This window comes from Alligator mississippiensis, chromosome 14, assembly GCF_030867095.1.
Source record: "Alligator mississippiensis isolate rAllMis1 chromosome 14, rAllMis1, whole genome shotgun sequence".
NCBI classification, from domain to species: Eukaryota; Metazoa; Chordata; order Crocodylia; family Alligatoridae; genus Alligator; species Alligator mississippiensis.
Genome location: NC_081837.1, coordinates 40,479,167 through 40,506,727, shown reverse-complemented (window position 1 = coordinate 40,506,727; position 27,561 = coordinate 40,479,167). Strand labels below are relative to the sequence as shown.

The window sequence follows — 27,561 nt, the reverse complement described above, 5'->3', positions numbered from 1 at the left end:
TGCTAGGGACTATCTCCAGGTGGGCCCGGTCCTGCAAACTGTGCTCATGGGAGTAGCCGCATTGACTTTAATAGGCTCCACCCGTGCAAGGAAAGCTTTGCAAAACTGGCCCCTGCATATGGTGGCACAACAGCCTGCGGGAATGCAGATATCCAGGAGGCAGCTTGTGCATGGTTTACGCTGCTTCAAAGAGTTTCCTTGTGATGGTATTTGAGAGAGCCACTGCAGTGGAGGGGGATTTCAGTCCCCTGCAGCGTGCCTAGCACAGCAACTCCATTAAGCAGCCACCTTAGCAGCATACAGGTACCTCTGACATTATGGAAGACAGTAACACGGAAACATGGCAGAGGCGCACAGAGTTACAGCGTTGAGGCTTTCGATTTACATCTGTCCCGCCCAAGGGGGGAGGTTCTGCCCGATGGTTTTCAAGGGAAATCCTCAAGCAGGGCAGGATCCTCAATCCTGTAAAGTCCTCTGCCTTTTCTGCGCACCTGGAACCTGCCAGTACGTGCCCAAAGCATATCACAGCATGTGTCTGCAACCTACCTCCTTCAGGTGTTGTGAACTCCTTGATTTCACTCCGGGGCCCATCTCCTCTCCCATTGACTACAACCATCTCCAGTTTGTAGTTGCTGTAAGGAAACAGCTGGGACACTGTACCCCGTGGTCGGTCTCCAAGAAAACTTGTGTGCTGCCTTTTTCTGGAGACCCACAGGTTCTTCAGCAAACTACTTTCTCTCCAGTAATAGGCCTTCAAGAAATAGGCATAACAAGTGAAGCTTTTCCCATTCAAAGTGAGAACGGTTTTCATTAACGCCGCATAGAGAGCTCTGCAAGAGCACGTGTCATCTGCAGAACTCAGAGCACAGTTGAACAATTAACAAAGCTTCACGGCCACCCCGTGAGGTGGGTCAGTGTTGTTAATGTCCCATTTGATAGACGGATGGCTGAGGCACAGAGGGGCTCAGTGACTTGCCAGAAGTCACGGAGCAAGTCGGATGCAGAGCTCAGGCGAGAACCCACGAGTCCAGGCCCCAGCTCTAGACACCAGACAGTGCTCCCTCTTTAGTTGCATTAGTAGTTTAGCTAGAAGTAAAACAGCACAATGTGTCCTGGCACAGCTTCAAGTCTGAACTTGGAATGATGTGGATTCAAAGCCCCCCCCCCAAAACCATTCATTTGGCCCAGAAAAAACAAGAGGCGAGCATGATGTATGGGAGTGGGCTCATGCCAAAGAAGGCTGAATCCATGGGATTTTCCTTGACTGCTTGATTTTGGGATCTGAAAATCCTGAATGCTTATAGAAGTGTGCCATTGTGCACTTTTGTTCACTTTTCAAAGGCCGTTCTTAGCAGACTGTGGCTAAGTCCAAACTTTGAACAGGTTCTTCAAGCTGTACACATAAGAAGAGGCATTTTGCCTCAGCAATGCATATACTTGATAAGGAACAGTATTTTGCAAGGAGCAAACAGGATCCATCTCTCCATCTTTAGCTTTCAGTTAGTACGGTTGGGTTGTTTTAAGTCTTGACTGGACCGCATTTATTAAAACATGGGTACGGACATTAGGGATGACAGAAAAACAGCTTGTGTGTACTGGAGGGCTTTTTTTCCATCACTTCCTATGAAGGGCTCTGCATTAACCATTCCAGAGACAGGAGTGGACTAGTTATTTAGTTACAGCAGCTTCCACTGTACCTTACAGGGTTCAGCTCTGTGCATTCAAGGTTCGTTCTGCTTGCATGGTCCTTTCGCTCCCTGTACCTGTAGACAGCTGACAAAGGCTGTGATGATACGGGCACACACTCACTGAGGAATGGGGACATAAGCCCACCAGCCAGTATCGATACCATGTGTTAGGCCTGGACATTTTGGGCCAAGCTCTACTTTTTTTGCAATCATTGGGAGTTTTTCCATTGATTATCAGCAGAAGGAGAATCCAGCCCTTCCTCACCCTGACAGATGAGATGTTGCTAGATTTTGTGTGGCAGGCATGTCTTCAGTGCTCAAACACAGGTGCCATCTAGAACAGATGGGCACAAATATAGGTTTGCCTACATCACGGCGGCAGCCAAAGTTGTCTGGTCCTATTTACTGTTTTATGTCATCCCAGTCGCTTACCGGCCAAGTTACCAGGTCACCACCGCTGAGCGAGGTTAGTTAGATTAGTAGTGGGCAGCAAAATGATTTGGCTTTGCTCACTCTGTATTCCTTAAGTTGTCCTTGGATGGTATCCGGGTACACTCTCGTCCACTGGAGACTTACTGCAGTGCTGTTCAGGACTCTTAGCCTAATATCAGTGGGGGCAGCCTTGGGATCTAAGCATTCAGGGATAAAGCAGAGCGTATGTTAGGAACACAAAGATTTCTTTGGACGTGGATGGCAGCTCTTCCCTCTGAGGTTTGGCTGCTAGAAACTCCCACAACAGGGGTTTTGGAGCTTTTGTTTTTCATCTCCACCATCGTCTCGAGTTAGTATCGGGCACACGCGGGCCCTTGCTGCCATCGTGTGGCACAAGGGAGGAATGCTGCCTAAGTCGTAGAGGGCTGTGTTTTCATGAGAGCAAATCTTGCCATTCTCTCTACTCAGTCAACCTTGTGATGTTCCCATCTCAATCTTGAGATGTTTCCACAGCTAACGTAACACACAGCAGGAACAGGTGAAGTCTAGCACGCTTGGCTGAATTGCTTTGAATCGATTGTTCCGCTAAAACCGTATTTTCACCCCCCTGCCCTGCAAATATACCCAAATCCCAGTCTTGGAAACAGAGTCCAGAAAGTATTATCGTTTGCCTCCCTATGGTCTTTTTGCCTGAAGATCTTTCTATTCACAGCCCCGCATTAGCACGGCTGGGCAGTATATCAAAGCTACGGGTGGTGAAAAACAGACGCACAGAAGTAAAACCAATTTTAGTTACCAAAACGGTCAAACAGCCGAGTGAGCAACTTCTGCTCTAGCCCAGGGGTAGACAACCTTTTCCAGCTGTGAACCACAATGACCCACCCCAGGTCAGTGATAGATGGGTGGGCTCTAGGACCTGACTTGCTCCCGGTCATCACCGCACCAGCATGGAAAGAGTGAGTGCCCACAGCTAGAAGCCTCCCACAACTGCTGAACGCTGTCAAAGCCCCACATCCCTGGGCCGGATCCAGTGGCTCAGTGGCCAGATCCAGCCTGTGGGCCATAGGTTGCTGCCCCTCGCTCTAGCCGTTTGACAATGTAGCCATTAGCTCAGTTTGAAAAATGGTTTCCCTGAGGTGCCAGCATCTCTGTGCGTTGGCTTGCCACCTGGAATTTAACAAGGCTTTCTTTATGTTTTAACAGAGCCCACCAGACCCTGCTCAACTGGGACAAGACTTGGGCAAAATCATCAGGTAGTGTAAATTGGCAGTGCTCCCTTGAAGCCAGTGGAACATTTCAGACTCACTCCACCTGAGGATCTGGCTTAAACATCAGTGTCCCAAGTGACCAGCCGAAAAACAGCAGCACCGAGTCAATGCAACAACAGAACCGATCCAATGACGACTTCCCAATGGTTCCCTACGCTGCACTGAAGCATATGCAGTTCAACTGGGTCCATCCTCCAGTGAGATTATCTACAAGGAGCTTTTGTGAAAGCAACAGGGACAAGGGATTAGATGGGCTAAAAGACTACAGTTTGCATGGAAATCTTGCTTTGGTTGAAGCACAGCCTAGCAAACCAGTTAGGCATGGAAGGAAGTTGGCTGGTCTAAACTGCTTGCCCTGCCTGGGCTGCTCAAAAATCAACAGAACCAACTAAGGTGATTTATAGGAGCGCACTGCAAATGAAGAGGTATTCTGCTTGTCCCGTGGCTGGATTTCAGCTAGTGTTTCAAATCCTCAGCTAGCATGCACTGGAACCCCAGTGAAGTCAAGGAAGCTGTGCAGGTTTATACTAGCCATGAATCTGACCCAGCAACTCTACGTGATTGTCCTCTCGACCACATCTGATCTGCCGTGCTCCAGCTTTTCTAGACAGAAAAGTTCTACACCTATGCGACTCCTTTAAAAAGATGTTTGCCAGTCTTCACAATCTCTTCTCCAGAGGGAAACGCATTACAATCTCTCGCGCACTGTTGGCATTGCCATATTACCACTCCTCATCCCTTTCACAGCAGAACTTCCTACAGGCCTCCACAAATCAGCCACTTCTAGCAAGGGTTATTCTAGGCACAGGAAACTATGATCAAAGGCAGCCGAACCAGCCTATGCTTTCTTATTCTATAACCTAAATTTACAGGACAATAACTTGGGCAAGGTCTGTAATCTGTGTTCCCTCCACCCTTCAGTATGTACTGAATGAGTTTCACTGTCTGCTTGATATCAAAGACTGGCTTGTTATCTTTGAAACTAGGAAGCGCAATTGCTTTGAACAGATGGTAAGATTTATTTCTGTGGTAATTAATAAACAAGTGCTACTTAGCTGTGCCAGAAAGATTATTTAAAATGGCAGTACCCTTTGGATAATTGCAAGAGACACCCCTGGCAAAGATTCCCAAAGGTGTCTAATGATTTTCAGGTACCTCACTAAAAAGACCTGAAAGAAGACAGATTTTCAGAAAGGGCTGAGCCTTTTGAAAGGACCTTTTGAAAACCTCTGCTTTCAAGTTATTGGCGGCAGAACGCTTCTAATAAATTAAGGACAGATGTAGGACTCACTGGGTGATATCCTATGGCGTGATTTACATAGGAGTTCAAAGTAAATGATCATCATAATGCATTCTGGCTTAAATCAGTGAATAATAGGACACGTTATATTTATGATACAAGCTTTAAGCAGCCTGCAGTTCTCTCTCCTGGTCCTAATATTTTTTTAAAGAATGGCAAATAGCATTTTTTTTCTTGTTGCAGAAATTGCACCCCCCAAACCAACCAATTCATAGAGAAAAACACTTCACGGTTCTCCAGGGGGCTGTGAATTGAGACACCAAAGGAAATACACCAGCATTAACCATTATTTCCTAGGGATACCTTGAAGCACAACCTTCCCTCTTAGATGCCAGTCCAACAAAGCAAGAATCAAGATTTAGTTGAGCGAGAGCTGGTCAAACCATTTGGCACGAGACTTTTGCAATGTGAGTTTACGAGGTCACGCAGCTTTTGAGAACAGTGTTGGTTTCAGCACCGCGGACAGCAGCACGCAGTTAAAGGCCCGTGGGATTTGTTTGCTCTACAGAAAGTTTAACGCCGTCACGTTCAGCTGGAGGAGAGCAAATGGAAAAAATCTGTGACCAACCTTCCCTAAAGACTTCCAAGGCGAGCAGGAGTTTGTAGAGCCTTTCTAAGGGAGTGCCATGATACCTGCAGGGGCTGGCTTGCTTATACTGGACCAACTTGCATAGTTGGGAGAGAGGAGACAAGCTTTCAGACAACCTCAGGTCTGGGAAAGAGGCAGTCACCATCCAAGCTAATTCCAAATTAGAACAACTGTTTGTGTGTTAATTAACGTGCCCGTTTGAAATGGAAGGAAGTGGGATTATCACTTGTGGAGCAACGAGAAGTTCAGCAGAGGGAAGGCCAGAAGTTAATTGTAATGAACTTTAAAATCAAGCTCTTAAGTCCATGGTGTTTGGTGTCACAGAGGGAGTAAGATCAGAGAGTTTTGTGACAAGTGTTCTACATCTGCTGCACAAATGTTCCTGCCCTTAGCACTTTTTAAGGGCGTTCATTTGGAAGCAGCGGTCAGGTGGTTTCACTCAGTTTTCATAAGGGCATTTGCTGCGCTAGATAGGGTCTTTGCATATGTAGGGTCCATGGACTCTGATTTCCCATGGCAGTGGAGAAGTGTTGACAGGTTGTGTATTTTTGTTTAGACAGGGTTCTGATTGCATCTGGTTGTGTGTCCTTGCCCTCAAAGGCAACCTACCCAATATCTTCAGAGGACAGCCCTGGAGATGAGTTTATAAGGCTTAACTAGATGCCCAAACCCATGGATTTAATAAGGCATAAAACCAATGTTTTACAATGTTTTACAACTTACCTCTCACCTTCTGCTAACTGCTTTTAGTGCAACAGGTGGTAACTACTCATCTCCCTTTCAAGTGGTCAAACACATTCATGTGATTAGGTTTAACTGTACTTAATTTGTACTTAAGCTTGAGCTGTGACTAAATCATTCCCAACCCTGAAAAAGGAGGCTAGAAGTCCAGAAATCTGTCTCCCATTCCTCCCCGTCCTTTCCCAACTATACAGTTTGGCCCTGTAAAAGGTATTAGCTCATTTCACAAATCTTGCTTCTCTTGTATCCCTGGACCGTTATGGCTATACAACCACCACTGCTGGAGGATATATATAAGTAACAGCCCATATGGGCAGATTTTACATAGCTCTAGCTTTCCACATAACTTCCACCTGTGCTTGGTGCTGCATGGTCACAGGAGGTGCTCGGATACCAGGCAGGGCAGAAAATGTGTAAGAAAACAGGTCTTCAGGCAACACTGATCCCTGGGTATTTGGGCCAGAAATACCCTTCCCAGGGGATGAGCCCTTTCTAGGGCACCATCACACACTTGGGGAACAAAGAATACCAATGACCCATGAGAGATGCCGTGTGTATAGCACTAACTCTACAACAGCCGAGCTCTGCAAAACTGTAGCTCCAAACCCAACTTCTGCTTGGGTGCCATTAGTCTAACCCCTCTGTGCATTAGGTGCCCAAAGTCCTTTGAAACCAGGGGCTCTCGCTGTTAGCATGCTGCTCAAGTTACAGTTTAGCAACGTATTAGCCACCAGTCTACCTCTGGTTATTCTCTTCCCTCTCACTGCTGTCTCCTCATCTGAACTTAAAAGACTGGTACTGACCACTCCATTACATGCAACAGCAAGCTGCAGCTGAATAGGAGGGGACAAGGGATGCATAGAAGGCAACAAAAGCACTTTGAAACCAGCTTCAGAAGGAGATGGGACCTAAGCAACGAAAAGTTGTCAAGCACTGCGCCTATCACACATGGGCCCCACTGGAGTCAGTGTTCAGACCTGCTCCACAGTTTTTAAGGAATAGCTCAGTGCCATTTATGGGGCTAAATGATGCGAGAGCTGGGCTCCTCAAGCCAAGCCTCTCTCACTTTAACTTAGCTGTAGAAGTGCAGCAAAGATGCATTTATATTTGTTCGGATTCAGCAGGACCCAAAGCAGAGCCCCCACTACCTCTTTTGAACAAAAGAAAGAACTTTATGCAACAGCAAGAGGCAACTGCAGTGTAACCCGCTGGAGGACGTGGGGTGGTCACTTTAGCTGTGTGTGGCTATTCTTCCTCATTCAGATCCCTGCTCCTAAGCAGAGCTCAACCCTCTACATTATCAGGAACGCCCACGTTTTCTGCTCTGGGAGCTCATTTGGGCAGTGGGAAGTGTGCCATGTACTAGTTCAGCTATGTTGTCTCGAGATCTTGCAGGTCTCCTCCTTAGGGGTGCTGAGCACCAGCACGTCCCGCTGACTTCAAGACAAGCTGTGGGTCCTTAGCCCCAGCACGCCTTACCTCTAGTAGTAGCGGCAGCAGGGAGTTCAGTCCGTGACTCCTGCTCATAAGGTGCACCTGAGCTAAAGTGTGTACGGCCTGTTGGTCCTGCCCCAATTCCATTGTATTTCACAGAATAAATGATGGTTCAGAGGCCCTGGACATTATAGACGAGCAATATCAGCTGTCCTGAGGAAAGGGGGAGGAGATGAATAAGCAGGCAACTGGCCTGCACTGGTCTCAGGTGGAAGAGCATTCTGCAGACCAGAGATTTTTAAAATGGCCTTTAGCCCAGTGATAGTTTAAATGGTTACCTAAAGCTGTGGCACAGCCAGGCGCTGGGCAGGGAGGCACAGGAACCCAGTCTGGGCCTTCCCTCTGACCAGCATAACAAGATAAGCCAACTAATCAACTCTACCCAGCTACTGCTCCTTTAGCCAAGGTGAGCTTTGCAAAAGGGCAGATTGCAAGGTCCTAAATCCTTCTTTTGACTTACATCCAGGACTGACTTTAATTAAGCCTCACAAGGCTATGGCACAAAAGGGTTAGGGTTCACTTTCCCAGATGGAAAAAAATGCAGACCCCCATGGAGGGTGAGTGCATGATCTGGGTCACCTAGGGCTTTTGCAGCCAGAAAGTTAGAAATGAAGTCCCATCATTAGGCCCTCAGTCTCCTCCTCTCTCATTTGCAGACCTAATATGTCTGAAAATGGACTTCTGTGCCACTCTGAGCACAGCAGAGAAGCTGGCGGGTGAATGGCAGTGCTGCTTTGTTATCTCCAGAGGAGGAAGGCTCTAGTAACTTCCAAGGTAGAGTTGAGGTTTCCCCCTTCTGGTTAAGGTTTAATATGTTTGGCTAAGAAAATACTCACAATCTTCCCCTGAGTAGCCGATGACGACATCGGGCTCTGGTGCTCTCCCAAAGTCGTTCTCTGCTTGCACCTTGATGTCGTAGGGCACGTAGATGGGCGTGTTCCAGACGACGTACCTCGTGTTTCTCACAGTCACGTTACTCCAACTTTCTCGCGTGTCCCTCCTTCTCCATTTTACAATGTACCTGAGGTTGGGTCCATAAGTTTGGGTTGCATTCAGTGGCTGAGTGAACAAAAAAGAGTGAGTTATTACGCTTCCTCGGCATGATATCATCATAAAATATGAGCTGACTCTTACATCAGTGAATTTTAGCCATGAGATGAGTGTCACGGGTACTGTTTTACTGATGAAGGCTCGTGGCTGAGCGTGACTGAGCCAGACAGAACCAAAGCTTCCCAAGTATTCAATCCAGTGCTACAGCCTCCAAAGTTACACTTCCACCGTGATTTTTATCCTATCCCACATCACAGACTTGGCTGCCAGCTGTGCTGGCTGAAAGCAAGAGATGGTGAAACACAATGCTGAAAATCTCCGCTTATCTGAGGAGCGGTGTTGATGCGGATAACTGAGGACAAATATTCCACTGCCTGCAATGGTTATTCAACCTACTTTGCTAGACAAGAGATGCAGCTCCATGAGGTTTTGGCCCTTGGCCACCCTTCATTAAGCTGCATCTGAGGTCTCAAGTCTTTGACCTGATTGGGAGGAAAAACAATCAGACAGCTTTGTTTTTGCTTAATGACATGCAAATCATGACAAATAATATACTGTGCAGAGGAGGCCTAAGCCAACTCCAAGGCAGGGCATAGAGGGGCTGCTGGAGGAAGGGAAAGTCATCCTCCTTCCCCAGATAGAGATTAAAAATCGTGTTAACGTCTCATCCACAACAGGAGTGAGTCACTGATTTTAAAAGAGTGTTTTGAGCGGTTATTCTGTTCGGACGTGATGACTCAACAGCGCATCTGCGCTCCTCGCCCCGCTGTCTGTTAGCTGTTCTAGAGATTTGTGTCTCCTGTCAAGCGCCCAGCCTGGTCCGATTGCTCTAAGAACAAACACTAAGTAAAATTCAGGAGCGGAGATGATTCTTGTGGCAGTGGATTAACGTGTCAAGTCGCCACCTGCAAATTTAAAGGGAAGAGGATGCAACCTAAACATCCCCATCCCAAAGAGGTAGGGGCTTTCGTGGATGGAGCACGGTGGATGCACAGGGTCAGAGTAAGTCTATTAAAGAGCTGGCGGTGGATAGAAGCTTAAATGCATTGGGTGAGCCCTGCCGCGTTCGAGGAGGATGCGCACGTCTGCTAGCTGGCATGGGGAACAGGCTAGCGCAGGCCTGTCGAGAGCAACCAGCATTTGTACCACTTCTCTAAACCCTTTGAGCTCGTGCTTTGAAATCAAACAGCACCCAGATCCAAAGAGGCATACCCCAGCACCCATCTTTGATGCCCATTTGGTATTTAAGCCTCAAAAAAGAAAAGAAACGGAAAATGCACTCACTGTCCAGGTTATTTCCATGTTGTTTTTTTGAGTCCCTACTCCCTGAATGCCTGTTGGGTTAATTTCTGGACCTGAAAAAGAAAACCAAGAGAGAAACTCTTGTTTATGCAGCAGTGGAAAAACACATTTGAGTAGATAAAAAAAAAAAAAAGCTGGTTATTTATGAATGTACAACAGAAAATTTCTTGTGGAAAATCAGCATGCCACTTCCACTCGTGTTGGGGGACTCTGGTGGGCTCCCAGCATGTTTTGAAAACCAAGTCACTTAGAGGCCTAATCCTCGTTTTGTCTTCAGAAATGTCACATATTTAGAAGGTGCCTGCCCTGTCATTTAAATAACAGCGGTCACCAACAGTATCTGCAGGCCTGACTCCAGAAGCATGCTGGCCTGTACCCCAAAGCAGGAGTGACAAGGCTCAGCCAGGCCTAGAGGCTCAATAGATAGGCACTTCATTTGGCTTAAATTTAAGAAGAGAAAGAGGGGGCTTCTATTCAGCTTTCGGGCTTTGTAAGCTCCTTGTGCCTCAGAACCCATTTTCTGCAATGTTTTTGTCCCTTGCTGAGCAGTCGCTTGGCCCACACGGGAAGGAATGCCATTGAGGTGCTGTACTGCAGCACATCTCACGCCTCCGCCTGTTCTGGGATCTCGGCCAATACCTGGGGATAGTGGTGTGAGTTAGCAGTTTTAGCACGTTGCTTTGCTTCTGTCAGCTCAAAATAGAACCTCGGGGTCAATTTTTCGGAGCGGCTTCTCAAGCTTTCTTTAGAAGGAGGTAGGAAAGGGTGGCAGATAGCTCCAGCGAGATAGAAAGCAGACTGATTTGGGGAGCCCTGCCTTCCTTTTAACCAGGTGTGCACTAGGAACGACTTTCAGCTGGAAATGAATCATTAAAAAAAAAAAAAGGTGAAACTTCTAGATGGCCCTTTTGAGAAGACAGGGTGAAACGGGCCAATTTCTGCAGCAAACAGCCACCTTTGATCCTTCAAGCTGAATGACCAGGTCCCCATTTAGCTGGGTCAACTGGGGACAGCTTTTGGCACGAGCAAGGCTTGGACTTATGCCTCAGGCGCCATCTTAACTGCTCTGCTACAACATCCGGAACCGCACAGTGGGCTTAATTAATTAGCAGTCACCGAGATGCAGCTGAGCATGTAAATACATGGGCCAAGTTTGCTTTCAGTCACATAAATCAGGGCTAAATCTGATAGAGGGTTCACAGCATGGCCGGAGCCGAGTCCAGCCTTACGAGTTGTAAATGGGCTTTGGAGAGAAACGGCATCCGGCCCTCATCCATCACGTCAGACCTGTGAGTAAGGTGAAAGCCATCCGGAGAGAGCGGAGCAGCTGAAAGCAAGCTGGGCCTGCGAGCGAAACAGGACTTGGCCGGAAGGACTTACGCGCCCCGTTGGTCTGGTACCGCTCGGACGGGAGGCTGGGCAAGCTGCTCCCCACGTCGTTCACGGCAATCACTCGGAACTGGTAGTTGACGTACGGCGAGAGACGCAGCACGGCCGAGTTCACGCTCCCTGGGTAACTGGAGTGGTTGTGCCACGTCCCAGCCTGGAACCGGTCTTCCTCAAACTGAACGACGTAGTCTAGAGGAGAGATGCAAAAGATGTCAGGGGTTGCACCTCGCTCCCTGGACCCCCCTCCCGCCCCACCAGAAGAGGTTGTATTGTGCAAGGAAAAGAAACTGGGATACCAGACTTCAGTGAGAGAGCAAAGGGGAGGGCTGCACGCCGACCTGTGATCGGGCTGTTGTTGTCATCGCCAGGTATCCAAGTCAGCCGCACGCTCCTTTCGGCCAGGTCCGTCAGCTCCAAGTCGCGGGGTGGGTTGGGTCGTCCTAGCAGCAGAGCGACAACAGAAGTTAGGTCCCTTTGAAAAAATCCCAGCCCAAGGGAGGCAAGTGTCCAGTTCTCATGGACTTGGTGGGTATAGACACCTAACGCATCTTTCAGGCTCTCTTGGGACTTCCAGCCCCAGCGAATAGTAATTCCAAGTCGTCACTGTGGCAAGCAGCTGCTCGTGAAGGGAGCTGTCTCTGTTCAGTCCTTATGGAATACGTACATTTTGCTGGAACTAAATGCTCGTGACAGCAAGCAGCTCCCCTCCACCACCAGCAGTGGTTGGTGCCCCTTAGAGGAGCGCAGGTGGCCTTTCTAGACGGTAGAAGGCCTGTTGGTAGGGCCAGCGGTACCCAAGAGTGAGGCATATGGTGTTAGGATGTAAAAAGATGTGAGCTAGTAAAAAAGGCATAAGGTCGAGAGAGGGGAAATCCCAAACTGCATGAAACACTCTAGGGATGGCGGATGGACGCTAGGGAAACAAACCCCGTACGTGGTCCAGGAGGGCAAAGTCATGCAATAAACATTTGTGATGCCCGTATAGTACCACCCTTCCCAGGAACCAGCAAGGATATGCAGCTAAGACAGGTAGACATCTTCATCCCTATCGTCACGCAGATAAGGACCCAGGAGTATGGAGGGAGAAAATGACTTTCCCAAGATCCCACGGCAGGACAGTAGCAGAGACAGGAGCAGGACCCACACCTCCTGCCTACCTGGCTGGACCATCACCTCCACACTTCCAGTAATGGGTCATACTCTCACAGGAGACCACAGTGCCCCTTGATGCCAAGCCACATATGCCACAAGAGACAACTGGTGTGTCTCTCGGGGACAAAGCCTGCTGGGCTTTGGTGTGCCAAGTCCCTGGCTTTTCACCCCTCCAGCCTACATGTCACACGAGCAGTTATCGCAGACCAAATCCAAACAGATTTCAACATAACACACAGCATAAGGCTTTTGATAAACGGACCCGATTAGTGGTGGTTACCTTTGGGTAAGGCTGTCATACGATTAGTTGGAACGGATGGAATAGCTGCAAGGTAAGACACTGCCTGTTATTGGAGTTAGTCACTGAGCTTGGCTGGCTGAAGGGAAATAAATACAAGTTAAACAATTCCCCCAGGATTGGCTGCTCCCTTTCCTTGCGGGTGGGGATCAGGGAACATCAGTTCTTGTGCTCTTCACATAGAGGCTGTTCAGGACAGTCCTATAACCAACCCTGTGCTTCTTGCACCCACTCCCTCCTGTAGCTTACACTTGGCAAGGGAAGGAAGGCAAGTTAGGCCAGTTTAAAACTGAATTAGTTTAAGGGCAATTAGCTGTTAAGAAAAGGGGTGGGGAAATCATACGCAGCTCAGTTATTAGGGAGGCAGGATCCCTGGGCCACTCTAGGCTTGGTGAGCCTGAGTCAAAATCACCGAAATCTAGAGGACATGGATTTGATGGGAATAGCGTCTTTTTAAGAGGGTTCAGGTGGTTGAGAACAGGTGCATCTAATTCCCACCCTCTCCGAGTCTGTGCTAAGAAGCCAGAGGTCTTATCTCGGCTCTCCTTGCACCTAGGACTTGGGAGGAGGCAAAGCTGTTACCTAGCACCGTGAGATGCGCTTTGGCAGAGTCCTTGTCCAGTTCGGTACTGGCTATGCAGGTATAATCTCCTTGATCCTTCTCAGCCACGCCGTGTATCGTCAGACCATCATCTTCCTTCTTCATCCTTGACAGGATAAAATTGAGTTAAAACCCCCACAAACAATCAGACAGCTGTGAATACGTATGTGAAGACCCAATTTGGCAGGTATGAACAATCCTTGTGCAGTCACTAGGACTGGGTGAGTCACTCTAGGTGGGTTTGACTTCTCTTCCATTTTACCTTCCTCTGGGCAGGGCTGTATGTCATTTCATTTATCCGCTCTACCCATGTAACCTCTCTCTCCAGCTACTCCCGCTAAGCTCAATCCCATTTTAACCAAAAGCCCCCTGTGCTCAAAATGCTTAGAAGCAGCCCAATAAATGGAAACAGGCTCTTCTGACCAGGGACGAGTTTGAGTCCCATAATCAAAAGCTCATTTCCTCTTCTGGAGATTCAAGACCAAGATTGGAAAAGGGGAAGGGACAGTGGCACTGGCGCAGCAGACAAGGGCCCACTCTGAAATAGGACGCAGCTCTTAAACTGAGATGCTTCAATGAGATGCTTCAAAATAAATCCACAAATGAAACCCAAAATCAAAGTCTCTCATAAAAACGGATTCTAAACTGCAAGTCCGTTTCCACTTCAGGAAAGCAGGGACATGAAAGAGGAGCGGGAGTCAGAGCTGGTAAGAGGTGCCCTGCTTACTCTGTATATACGTTCCCTCTCCCAGGGAGTAACAGTCTTGGCTGAAATAGCCACGCTGGCTCTGGAGATAGCGCGCGGGTAGAGTACTACACGCTTGGGAAAAAGAAAGCATGCGAAACTTCAAAGTCATCCGGTGACGCACAAACACTCACCCCTTGCCAATATGCAGACCGGTATTGTCCTTCAACCAGTTGACCGTGAGTTTCAGCGTAGAGTCGTGCTTTATCCGGCAGTCTAAGCGAACCATGGAGCCCTTCTTCACCACCTGATCTTCAGGCCCTCTCACGATCCTAGTTGGGTCTGCAAGGAGTCACAAAAAGTCACCTGTAGGCACAGAGCTGCAGAGGATGCAACTCAAGACTTCTACCAAACACCAGAGGAAGGAAGAAGTCAAGTTACTGGTCAAAGATGGAGATGCATGGCCTTGTTTCAGATGCCAAAAGCTGACTAGATGCCCCAATTTAATAGTTTCCAGTTATTTGCAAGACCCTGTTGAGGGGGCAGTTGGCATCCCCTCTAAGCTCTCACACTCAGCAACACATCCTGCCTTTAAAATACACTGGCCTTTGCTTAGAAAAACAGCATTCTTGGGCAACAAACAGGCACTGACAGGGCAAGTGAAGGCACACAAGAATGACATTACTTCATTTAAACATGTTTTGCTGGTTGGACAGCAAACTAGCCGATAATACTGCATGGCTTCCATTGCTTTTAAAGGCTGCATTAAGAATTTCAGTGCTTGCATTTAGATCTTCAAGTGCCCAACCATATCAGTTCTTAATATGAAACTCTGTCCTTTCCCTCCTCACCCCCAAAAACCTAAAGCAAAACTCCACCAAGCTCTATAGCACAAGACATTAAAAAAAAAAAAAAAAAAAAAGTCTGTGGTCCCATGGCAAGCAAGCCTGTCTCTTTGCTAGGAGGTTGGGAAAGTTCATAACCACAGCTAACCCTGAGCCAAGGCACAGGCATGCACAGTTTGCCTAGAAATGCTGGATCTTGCTATCATGCACCTGTTTCAAAACCAGCCTGTACCCAGTTGTTAATATTCACCTAGCATTTTGTATGTGCAATCACTTGTGCTGCAAAGCTATGAATTTGGCCAGCCCGGTAATGGATTTGTGGGCATGAACCACCGCCTGTGCAAACCTGCATGCATGGCGTTATCAGCCGCTTTGAAGAACACAGTGTTGCCTGTGCTTGACCAGCGCTGTATCGGGCTCTTGTCTGCACACCAGTGCTCTTACCTTTGATCTCCAAACGAACCTGGTTCTCGGCTTTACCCAAAATGTTGGTGGCCACACAGGTGTAGATTCCCTGATCCTCCTTCCGTGCCATGTTCATCTCCAGAGTCCCGTTTTCATGCACCTGGTAGTTGCCTCCATCCAGAGTACTGCCCTGGCCATTCTTAAACCTCACAACAATACAAGCAATGGCTGTAAGAGGAAGCAATCCAACCCAGGACCCGCCGCAAGGGGCGGCACGGAGGGCCGGAGTGCTTACCAGCGCAGCGTGGGGATGGGGGAGCCGAAGAACGGGCAGTCAAGGCGGGTCCGGTTGTACAGGATCACTTTGATCAGCTGGTTTCGCGGGGCAAGGATCCGGGGAGGCACATCTGGAACCACGCGGTGTGTCGGCAGTTTTACAAATCCCCCAGCTGGAACCACAGCTCCTCTCCGCCCTCCAGCATCACCCCCTCTTTGCCTTCAACCTCATCTACCTCCTCTGTCTGCACCATCAAGGCTTCAGCCACCTCCAGCCTGTTGCCCCATGCCACCCTCCCTTGTCCCTCAGCTGCTCCCCGTCTCTTTCTATCCTCTACTGCTGACTTTCCTGTCAACACTTGTGGTTGCCAGACTTGAACTCTGTGTATCTAAAAAGCAGTTATGTGGCTGCATCACTGTAGCTCTTGGCATGTCCAAAGAGCTTGGGATTTCATTTCACCCTCTGGAGAAACAGAATTGCCCTGTGTGTCTGTCTATTGAAGCAAAATGGAGAAAGGCAGCCGCCTCACACTTCACCCCAAGTGTGTCTTGTCTTTACCCCTGGATGCCGGGTACCTGCCCAGCCACAACACAGCCCTACGGAGGGCTCAGCAGGCGCATGGAGGCTTAAACACCCGGAGGCAAGGATTTTTGTGATATCTTTTACTGGAACGGTAAGAGAAAGATAACAGAGCTGGTACACGAGCTATCGGACATCAAGTGCCCTTCCTCAGGTCTCCAAAAGAGGCAGACGCAAACTGAACTAAATATCAGAGGAAAGCCTTCATGCAAATACAGTGCTTGGAGGGATGGAGGAGGGCTTTGCAAACTAGGTGTGAGGAGGTGTAATAAGGAGCTGCTATGAGACAAAAGAAGTACAGCAGGATAGCTGATTTAGCTAGTGGCAGAGTGAGACCAGTCAAGGAGGGAGAGGAGAATAGTTATTACCTGTGAAGTGCAGGGAAATCAGTGGCAATATTTATTAAGTTGTAATGAACCATGAAGCCAATGTCTGTATTGAACTCAGACCTTCTTTACACCGTCCCATAGGGTTATGCATTTCTGCTCTACGACTCTCCTAGACTAGACACTCACCTAGCACGCTGACAAAGGCATTGGCCAAAAGGTATCCGTGTTCGTTGGAAGCATTACATTGGTACACGGCACTACTGCCAATCTGCGTGTCTCGAAACACAATGGTGTCTCCGGACACCTCGCGGCTTAGGTTTGGAGAAGAACCTTTGGGACAAAGGAGGAGAGCAAGTTTAGTATACCCGTAACCCTCACCAGGGTCAGTGACTCCCCTTCGGCCCCTCACACGCCACAAAGCGCCTGACAGAAACACGGTGCACAGCACCACGGGAAGAGAACAGGCAAGACAAGGGGACCACCGCTGCCTCGACCACCGCAATGGCAGGGAGCTTATGATGTAAAATATGCTGTGATGACCCTAGCAAGCAGCTGAGGCTCTAAAGGATGACAAAATGGTCTGATGTGACCAGGAGAAAATCCCTCTTGGGTGCAAACCAGTCTGACCCTAAGCTCATGAACAAGCTCCAGCAGCCAGATACCAGAGATTTCTCAGTACTAGTTGGCAGATGTGCCCTGGCCATCCTCTCTCACATCTAGCTGTGGTCACACCCCAGTGGAAGACTGAAAACCCCCCCCCATAAACCAGATAATTTCCACCCCCACACCTTGAACGCTATTTCTTTTCAGCCACTGCAGGAGCGGTGAAGCAGAAGATTACCAGACACCACCCACATATGCAAGGAGACCAGGGAGATGGTGTTTCAAATCCCTCCTGGGGATGCCTGAGACTTGAAGCCATGCATTTATCACCTGTGCCATGAAGACCACACCTGTTCTATCACACTGCTGCTTCCACATTGAAATAATTCAGGTTCTTTACCTATGATGGTGGCTAAGCACTGGGATAGGCTAACTAGAGAAGCTGTGGACTCTCCATCCTTGGAAATTTTCAAGACCAAGTTTAGATGGACATTTGTTTGGGACGGGCTCGTCAGGATGCTGGACTAGATGACCTTATGAGGTTCCTTCCAGCCCTGCTTTCCTGTTATCCTATAATCCTTCGAACAGCTTGATGGCCTATGCACTGTGTAGTGCCTTCACAGATGGGCATAGGCACGTCGAGCCATCCCTCTGCTGCAGAAATATTGCTGCGTTCATCAGTATTTTTGGTTTTTCCGGTCTAGCGCTCCATTTAGTTGTAACAGTCAGTTTTGCATTTCAGCTCATCAAGATCGGGGTGTCCTGATGAGTCTGAAGACTGCCTGGAGAGCTAAAAGCTTAACTCCTGTCTGCGGTATCCTAAGCTGACCAGAGCTATCAGTCTTGGTGAAGACTATCAAACTGGCCAGGAAAGCAAAGCTGCTTTCAAGTGATGCATGACATCCTGATTTAAAGGTCATAGGTATACCAATGAAGATGGTGATGTGATAATTAATGATAATCTTTGAAATAGGCTTAGTATTACTCTTGTGACCAGCCCCCTGCCAGAAGCCATTTCTGATGGGCTTTCTGCTTTGTTACATGTGTCTGTAATGAGTCCCCTACCGGGGTGCCTGAAACCTTCAGGTCGCTTACTCTCTATGGGTTCTCCATTCATCAGCCACTGGATTGTAGGTTTGGGGTTTCCGTTTGCACGACACACCAGTCTCCCATCCTCTCCAGGGGCCAAAATAAGGTTCTGTGGTTCATCCAACCAATAAGGGGCAGCTTTAAAACAAGAAGATTGACGCGCGGTGATTACAAATGTACGGATACCTGTTCTGAATTCCACGCCAATCATTAACTAACCCCATTTGAGAGCTTCCTAGCAGTTGCCTATGCATGGGAATATTAGATGTGCTTCAGGTCTAAGTCAAGTTCTCTGTGTTCCCAGCTGAAGTACAGATGGGCGCAGGCTATCCTGAGTGGTAAGACCGAAAGAGTCAAGAGCGGCACAGTGTCAAACTTTCCTAGCCAATCCCAGAATTGGGCCTGAATCATGAAGCCTCTATTGTAAGTGGCCTTATCCCAAGACACTGCATAGTTTCATGGAGGAACCATGTGCCAACCTCTGGTTCTTGAAGAGCTTCACTCATAAGCGAGGTTCAGCCCAAACCTGACACTGAGCGGGTGCTTGTGGGTCTGAATCCCCAGAGCTTCAAGCTCAAGAGGAAGTGGGGAAGACGAGACATACACAATAACGGGCAGGTCTGATCTTCTGGGTTCTGCACAGGCGTGTCCAGTGAGAGCGGTGCAAGCCAGAATCCCAGATCTAAACACCCCCGAGCTCCGGGAGAGCTCAGATCCGGATCCAAAGTTTGCTGCCTGGCTCCAGCTCTGATAGGGAAGCCACTCAGAGGGATCCCTCCTCCAGCCGTTGCTCTCTAATGGCTTGGTCAGTAGTAAGAGAAAGATGACGTACCCTTCACTCTCACCGAGATCGTGTGGCGGATGAGGCCCACTTTGTTGGAGGCTAAGCAGAAGTATTCCCCGGAGTCTTCCTCGGAGACGTTGGAGATGCGAAGGGCCTTGTTAAAGTTTTCAAACTTGCTTTTGCCAGCTGGGAGCAATCCTCCTTTCTTGTACCACATGATGTCTGGTGCTGGTCTAACGGGAGAAGAGAAGAGGATTCACATCGGAAACCAATGCCCCCACAATAAAAATCAAATATTACTGTACAGGAAACACTATGCGCCACGTTCAAAACCCCGTGTCTTGGTCCGCTCCGGTCTTATCACCCCCGGGGTTTCAAAGGTGATTCATCCTGCTTCCCCCGCTCGGCCCATGATAAAAGGCGTTTCCATTAACATTAGGAGTGATGTTCATCTAACGCGCTATTAATTACATGGGGCACGGGGTTGAGATTGTCCTAGTCATTTTAGGGATTTTGAAGCCCAGCAGCTATTGGTTTTAATCCCTTTAGGCTGCTTTCACAAATCTCAAGCCTGCTGTCAGTACGCTGCTTTCACAGGGTTTCACAGAGCTATTGTCATGCATGGCTTCTGTGGTGTTGTAAGGAAAGCCTAGGAGATTTGCAAATACCTGTAATGATGACATGTCTTCTGGGAACCATCCAACTCAAGATGACAGGCAAGACATCCCTGCCTGTGTGCAAACACTGCTCAAGATACTGCTTTCCTGTTTTTGTTTGCAATTTTTTTTCTCATCTTTCTAAACCTTCTAAATATTGTGGTATTTTAACACCAGTTGCAAAAAGAAAAAACAGTAATCCATGGGAATAGCCAGAGGGGCTGAAAACGCAGCTGTTCCCTACCACATACTTTGTGCAGTCATTTACTGCAGTGAAAGCCAAGGTAAAAGGCGACCATTAGGATTTGGTAGCGTTTTGCCCTGGTGTAAGTGATGACTGCATAAAGACTCAGGCTCATGGATGTCTCCAGATCTCCCTGGTATAGTGCTAGGCAGAGAGCCCGAGTTCGCCTGTTGGGAGGTCACAGCGCCTGTTTGCTGACTGTACTTGGTGGGACCTTGTATCCTGGACATTGTATCTAGAAGAATGTCCAAAAGCAACAGAAGGGAAGGGATCCCACCCAAATCTGCGTCCCTCCCACACTTGTCGCCAGCTTCCACTGTCATGCACGATCCCACGCCCTTCCCATAGTCCATATGCAGGTACTTGGTATGCCAAGGGAAGCGAGGCGTTGCGGACCCAACCCCGCTTTCCCATTCATCTCAACGGTTCAGCATCAGAGTCCACACAAGCTGCTCGTTACGCAAAGCAAATCAGCAAGGGAAATCCTGGAACCCATCTCCTGCCCACGGCAAGGGGTACGTACACTCCCGAAGCAATGCACTCCAGCAGGAGGTCCACGCCTCTGAGTACCATCTGGCTACTTGAGGTCCCGTAGGGATACATGAAGCTGGGGGTTGTTTCTGTGACCCCTCGGGCTGAAATCAGCAGAGAAAGAAAAACAAATAAAATAAAACACACCACTTAAATTCTTCTCTTCTGCAGCAGCGCAGGACCATTTGAACCAAGGGATGCAAAACAGCAAGGGGGATCAGGGGAGGGAGAGACAGCAGACATACACAACACTGTACAACGAGGGAGACACATTTTCTGCCAGGAGGAGTTGACGATTGAAGACGGACAAGACAAGACAAGGCAGATACATCTTGGGATCAGCACATTTTAAAGGGCGGATCTGAATTCGAGAGAGTTGGATAGGCCAGAAGTTGGACAAGGAATGAAAGAAAGGTGGTAGAGAGCCGAGAGTCAGAAAGAGCAGGGTGGGGGGCTAAAGAAAGAGGATAAAGCTTCAGGGGAGGGTACCAGGGGGTCCCTGATGAACAACATGAGGAGCCTGAATCTAATGCAATGCCCACTACTGATTTCATGTCATGGCAGCCCCGCTTCATATGCCTCCGGAGACACTACTCATCCACGTAATTATTTGCACCGGAGGGGAAGGCAATATCCGTTGTCGTGGTACAGCGAGCACACATGGGGGCCAATTTAAGTCAGCGTCCCTTATTCCTCGTGCAAACCTGTATAGTAGGTTTTTAGACTCTTCTGCCAATCAAGCAAAGCTGGCCTTGCTCAGATGTGTGACTCCACCATTGTGCCACCTCCGTCTTAGAGGGCCTGGAGAAAAGCCTTGTAGGCAGGGCTGGCTGTCAAACCCATGCCAGGCCACGCCAAGTTAGGAGCAACCTGCACTGACTTGGCTTGATCAACGCAGTTCTGCATTGATAAGCCTTGACCCGGCTAGGACTGTAACCGTGCAGCTTGAAGCACGTGAGCAGGCAGTAAAGCTAAGGTTGTGCTCGTACTCTCACGTATTGCTTGGAGGAGTGCGTTGGTCCTTTCAGTGCAAATGTACTGGGGCCAGGGCAGCTAGGCAAAGGGCAAACTGCCCTTAGTTTCTTTCCTTGATGAGGGTGACAGAGGAAAGAAAACTGATACACAAATGTCCGTGGACAGCGCATACAATCCCTCAACCTTCACTGACATGGCTCCAGAGCCCTTTTCAGTAAGGAAAGCACACGTGTGAATTTAGTGGGTTGCCTAAACCAACGTGCAATTCAGAAACAAAATTTACCATTTAGAGTCAGGCTGAGGAGAGGGGCCGAGTGACATCCCCTTGGTATAAATTATTAGATGCATGGAAACATATGATCTTGGTGGGGGAACATGGACTGAAATCAGACAGTTATAAAATAATGCAAGACAAAATGCATCGTGGAGGAAATGATCATTAATACGCAAAGGAGAACGTATCTTTTATCATCTGGGCAATAGTGTCACACAAGAGGATTTGGGTGTTAAAGTGGGAATCAGCTAACAGAATGACGGTGTTGTCTGTGGCTGAAATAACGCGACAATTATTTGGCTCTTATTGGTACTTTTTTAGGCCTAAAATGGACAAGTCTTTTAAGAAAAGAGCAAACAATATGGGAGGGCCCAGAGGGCAGTGTTGAAAGTCAGAAACATTCAGATAAGGTAACTGAAGCGTAAAGTTTGAGGGAACTAGGGAAAAGTTAGAGAAAAAACGACTGGCGGGGAGACACAGCAGCTGTCTAGATGCAGATATCTCTGTGAAAGCAAAGCCTGGAGTTATTCATCTCAGTCAGTGAGGACAACACATGAAATGGACTTAAAGCAGCAGTAGCAAAAACTCAGGTTATACGTGTTAGGAAGTGGAACAAAATGGCCAAGTGGGTGGTGGATCACCAACAGCTGGAGGAAGTCAAGGGTAGAGGTGATAGTTAGGAAGGGACAACCAAGCTGGTCCTGCCACGCTGGAGATGGCAGGTGGACGGACCCAAAAGGATTGGCACCAATCATGAATCCTGCTCCAGCCAGCTAAACCCAATAAGTCTGCGTGTATGAGAGTGGAGTCTGCATTCCCCTCTACATCTTAGGATCCTATTAGCCCACCAAGAAGGATGAAAAACATCCTTCTTGGTGGGCTAATAGCCTGGTTTTGGTAGGGAAAGGGCAGGAGTGAGAAGGGGAAGTTCATTTATGGCATCCATCTCCTTTACTCAACAGGAAAGGTTGTGTGACCAGGCCCCTCAACAGGAAAATACCGACAGCTCAAACCATAGCTTCCCAAGTGGCTCTGAGTCTACCAGGCAGCTGCACACACATCACATGGACGTTCGACAGATGAATGATTAATGACCAACAAATGCTGGTGAGAGTGTTAGTCCATTACTTGGTTAATGGATTACCACCATGTACAAGTCGTGACCTTACCTTCAAAACAGTACCTTCACCCATGCAGTTGATGCACAGTGTTGTGCTTCCCTACCTCCTGATAAGCGATACTTCCTATATAAAACAGCTCAGCAGTACCAACCCAATGCTATTGTATGCAGGCTACACTGCAAACGCAGTGGTTGGCATGAAAAATACCAGTATTCACTTCCAGCTACTGCACCAAGCAACATTATTTTTGCAGTTATTTCTTATTTGTGACATAGAGGTCAGGGAAATACAGCCGGTCAGACACTGCAGAGTAAGCAAACAGTGGCTCTTTTTCTTTTTTTAAACCAGTAACCACCGTACAGTACATGTCCGAGCAGGCTGCTAAATCTCACTTCTACAATGAACCTGCTCAAAATCCAGGGAGACGCCAGTAGGAATCAAGCAGCGGTGCAAGCCAGTTTTACCAGCCAGATATTAATGATGAAAATTAAAAATAAGGAAGAGAAATTAGTATCCTGGCCCAGTTCTTTTAAAAGATCCCTACAAATACCTTGCATAGTTCAGAATAAAGATCTCTTTTTGTACAGGCAGCTACTGATAAATATTTCCCATTTACAATAGGGTGCAGGCAGATGTCTTTCAAGATGGACACAATTCCAGTTCTGGATGTGTGAGAGCTGGGGGTGGGTGGTGGGAGTGGGGAGGAGGACTGTCAGATAGCTAGAAAATCCTCACTCCTGCATTTGAAACAAAGGAGGAAAAATACATTGGAAGTGGATTTTCAGTCCTGCTCGTAAATGGGTTCTGCTCACTGTCCAGCTCTGCTCTCGCTGCTGTTACTCGTCTATGAAAATGAACCTCATTCAGGTGTGGTCAGGGTAGTTTAAAAGCTACATTTATCTCCAGTGTGCACACCCCTACACGTGGCAGTGCCATTAAAAGGCATTCATTTTTTCCTATCCGAACTTCAGAGATTTTTAAATTGCGAATCATCTTGCACAGCATCTCTGGTAAGAAACTACTGTACAATAGGAGTCGTACACATATTCAGAAACGGCATCTATTGACCTGCTGGAAAGCCAGCCACCTTTTAACATTTTTATTTTTCTTGGGCTTGCAAAGATTTCTACTATTTCCAGTCAAATTCCTCACTTTAAAGATAAGAAATTGCTAAAGCTGGTAAGTGGATGTTCATAGTAATTCATTCAGAGTTCACAGAGTTGAGAGTGCTTCACAAACCAGGCTAAGCATTTTATTATTTCATTCTTTTATTTATTACTTTTTTTTCTAGATAAGGACACAAACAGATTTTAAATGCCCCTGTTATCTGAGTTTAACTGAGAAGGTCACAAGTGCTGGTTGGATTACAGGACGCTAAAACCTTACGGCAGTTTTGTCCCAAATATGGAGGAAGTTTCCCCATGATTGTTTGATCCTATTTGTTTCACCACAATGAGCCAAAGATGCCTTTGGTATAAATTTAGCCGTGTCTGAACTAGAACTGGAAAATACAATATAGACCCTCTACCTTTTTAGGCGTAACCCAGAATCATAATAAAAGGGAGAGAGTTCTGATCTAAGCATCCTCATCGGGAGGTTAAAATGAGGTTTGGGATTTTGAGCCTGCTTCCAGATGATCTCTCTGTAGCCATTTTATAGCCAAAGCAGATATGACACAAATATCACTATTGCAACAGGCTTCCCCTCCTCCATTTAGCTGGACTGCCAATAGACGTGGTTTCAAAGGTGGAGGGAGGGAGACACGGTGCAGAAAAGCGTGATTGGAGTCTTACGCTGTGTGGTTTCTCCGTGTCCTTTTGGATACCCCCAATATCACAAGTTATGCAAGACAGAGGCTTCTCTTATTGGAACTTAATGCAAAATCTTAACCAACAACAGCATGAAAACGTCCCTTCCACTCCCTCGCTGCATCTCTCTGTGGCAGGTCAGCTCCTGCTCCGTGTTGCAATGGGTCATCTCAGAATCCAGATGCATAAGACATCTGGCTCCTTCGTGAGCTACTCTCCCGGCAGATCCTGCCTCCGGCTTGCTTACGTCCGGTGGAGATCACTGGTAGGGGGGGAAAAAAGCCTCCAGCTACTTTTATAAAAGTGCGTACGCACACCTGGCCACTTGCTACACGATCCCTGTTTCCGCACGTTTTCTCTTCGCTGTACCAACAGAAGGAAACTGCCGAGGGGGCTGAGCCCGGGCCGCAGACACTCGACAGGATTTCAGCTTTCGCATGTCCAGGCATTCAGAACATGATGGGGCATCTGCCTTCCTCCACCCCTGCGCAAAACCCGTGAATGCGATTTACAGAGGCATCGAGAAGAAATGATGCTCTGCTACACGTCAGGCTTCTGTGGACAAGTTCTTCCAAAAAGAAGAGGCAATTCAATCTGGACTGAGGGAAGGCAAAGGGCTGGGTTGGGGTTTTCTTTCCATTTCTGCTGTATTCTTCAAATTCCAAACTTCCATTGAACCCAAAACTTCTAGCCTGAGTCGGGATGAATGCGGGACAATATGCCCCAAGCCGTGGACATGCCTGCACAACTGCAGCACCAGGGGACATGCACTTTCCTTGTCTACCTCAATGGTTATTAATTTAAATCCAGCTACGGTTCATCCAGAACCTCTACGGCGAGGTGCACAGTCTGGCTCAACGGCCCATCTACTGACTGGGCTGGCATACATCGCCCTTATTTGTTCAAGGAATCCCACAGATTAAAGAGGAGACCTCTTGCATGAGCGAGGATATTTGGGCTTGGCACCCAGACACGCCAGAACTGGGTGCACAAATTGGCACATACACGCTGAAAATGGGCACCTGGGGGCAAGGGTCTAAGGCCTCCCTGTAGAAATTGCTTCCGCTGCCTGAAGGATCGATCACCCCTATACACCTTTTCATGGTGGAAACCGGTCTACCCAGAAGCCTGGAAGAGAGAAGCCTTATTTTGACCATAAGAATTAACATGAGGGGAGAGGAAGGGGAAAAGCCAGATGGACTTGGATGATGGGTGTCAGCTCCGCCACGCTGACACCAGAGCTGAGGACCTGCGAGTCTTTTCCATTTGGCTCTCCTGTGCAAACGCAGACACCCCGCGAGGAATTCAGGATTGACTTTCACATGCTCCCTATTTGTGATCTTGTTGCCTTCCCCTTTCACTGGGCCGTTCTAGGAGGCAAAAGCATCGTAAAGGGAACTGCTTAGAAACGCAGACATCTGTTTAAGCAGCATTTGCTTGGCTTTATTGGCCACTGAGGATGAGCAAGATGCAAGGGCTGGTCCCCACAGAGCTCTCTCCCTGTTACCTTTATAGATTTACACCTGCTCACAAGCAGGCAGGAGTCCTCGCCTTCCACCTCCACCCCTGAATCAGACCGTGCAACTTCTGCTGAAGCTCATTTCACTTGTGATCCCCTTTCAGAGCCATCTGTGCCAGGCACCAACGCTGCTCTCTGATTTCAAGGGCATTCCTGACTTCAATTATGCACAGCACACCTGACTCTGCTACTTGCCAGGAGGAGGGGGAAGGACCTGGTTTCTCATATACCAAATCCCCCTCAACAGTCCTTGAGAAAAAGTTGGTGTTCCAGACAATCCCCGTGACCCGGAGGGGTTTCCCTTTCCTTTCTTATGTTCTCTGCAAAAGTGGAGAGAACGGTCTTTGGAAGACAAGAACCTACTCTGGGTCGTCTCGTTTTATTCGGCAATAGCCATGGCAGAAATGACCACGTCTCAATGGGCTCTCCAGGGGCTCGTTCCTGACTTCAGCTGCCTGGCCAAATGCAAAGAAAATCCTGCAAAGTTTCAAGCAGCGTGGAGCAGGTCCTCCCCAAGGCCCGCAGGACAACCTCCTTCCTCTGTAAAGAGCCCAGAAGCAGCGAGTACTTGAGGCAAGGGGGTTTGGACAAAAGCTCAGGCCAAAAGCACCAAGAATATTTATATTTAAAACCATGCATTAGGCCAGATATCTCCTCTGCGCTCCCAGGCATGAGGGCATCAATGGGACTTATCCAGGAACAAGGCTAAAGAGAAGGAGAAGCGCTCCTCAGGTTTCAGGACAAAGGGATCTCGTTGCCCTGGCGTTCTTTTTCATCCGTGACTTGTCTAACGAAAGGGAAGGATGCAGACCGCACCGGCATCGGGGATCACCGAACCCATTGCCTTCGTGCTGCACCCTTCCCCGGCTTGAGCCGCGGCATTCCTCTGCCCAGGCTTGCCGGCCTTCTGCTATGATTTAGTTTCCTGCACCTCATGCAAACATCCCTCTCCATTTCCCCGCTGAACGAAATAAATCCTTCCCCCCCCGAGCTGGTGTTTACATTATCATATCACTTCCATGACACTTTCAATCTATTCCGGGGGATCATCGCGCCCTGGGGAACTACACGATCGTACATCTAAAGCATAATTCATGAGGATGGTGCTGGCTTTCCCCAACAACTGTATTCTCCAGAGGAAGTTTTTCTGCTCACACAAAGAACCTGCAGAAAACATTCAATGCACGCGTAACAGCACTACAAAGAAATGCACCGCTAAGCGTTTCAGGAAACAAAACCCCTCTTTCTCTTCCCTCCTCCAGTCAATGCTTATATTTGGTTGCAAATATAATCGCTTGTCTTTCTGAATGGAGAGAAATGAGAGATCTCAGGTGTTGTTTTTCAGTCTTTCACTCCTTGCAGGGGGGAGCCTTGCATCCAGCCCACAGGGGACCCGCTCCATTTGGCCAAACCGCATTTTTTTTTGGCCGGAGAAACCATGAATCTAAATGCTCCTATAGCTCAGCACTGCCCATGCAGGTAACAGGTTGTCTTGAACGTGCAAATCACCTGCCTCCTGTATGATATTTCAGG

At 48.2% G+C, this 27,561-nt stretch overlaps 1 protein-coding gene across 18 annotated transcripts in view; it reads right to left on the bottom strand.

Annotated features, from left to right (window-relative positions):
- The window catches only part of NFASC (neurofascin), a 165,649-nt gene that overhangs the window by 44,914 nt on the left and 93,174 nt on the right, over positions 1 to 27,561 (bottom strand). For 9 of the 18 annotated variants that reach the window (XM_059717583.1, XM_059717592.1, XM_059717593.1 and 6 more), the window contains 15 exons: positions 20,324 to 20,435; positions 18,949 to 19,133; positions 18,123 to 18,254; positions 16,611 to 16,754; positions 15,535 to 15,646; positions 15,279 to 15,445; positions 14,184 to 14,331; positions 13,286 to 13,410; positions 12,686 to 12,730; positions 11,592 to 11,693; positions 11,245 to 11,442; positions 9,847 to 9,917; positions 8,349 to 8,571; positions 2,202 to 2,317; positions 547 to 751 (listed from right to left, as the gene is read on the bottom strand). In XM_059717583.1, coding sequence (XP_059573566.1) covers positions 547 to 751; positions 2,202 to 2,317; positions 8,349 to 8,571; positions 9,847 to 9,917; positions 11,245 to 11,442; positions 11,592 to 11,693; positions 12,686 to 12,730; positions 13,286 to 13,410; positions 14,184 to 14,331; positions 15,279 to 15,445; positions 15,535 to 15,646; positions 16,611 to 16,754; positions 18,123 to 18,254; positions 18,949 to 19,133; positions 20,324 to 20,435 — 2,085 coding nt within the window. The remainder of the gene's footprint in view (positions 1 to 546; positions 752 to 2,201; positions 2,318 to 8,348; positions 8,572 to 9,846; positions 9,918 to 11,244; positions 11,443 to 11,591; positions 11,694 to 12,685; positions 12,731 to 13,285; positions 13,411 to 14,183; positions 14,332 to 15,278; positions 15,446 to 15,534; positions 15,647 to 16,610; positions 16,755 to 18,122; positions 18,255 to 18,948; positions 19,134 to 20,323; positions 20,436 to 27,561) is intronic. The other 9 variants (XM_059717590.1, XM_059717591.1, XM_059717601.1 and 6 more) reach the window with 3 other exon arrangements.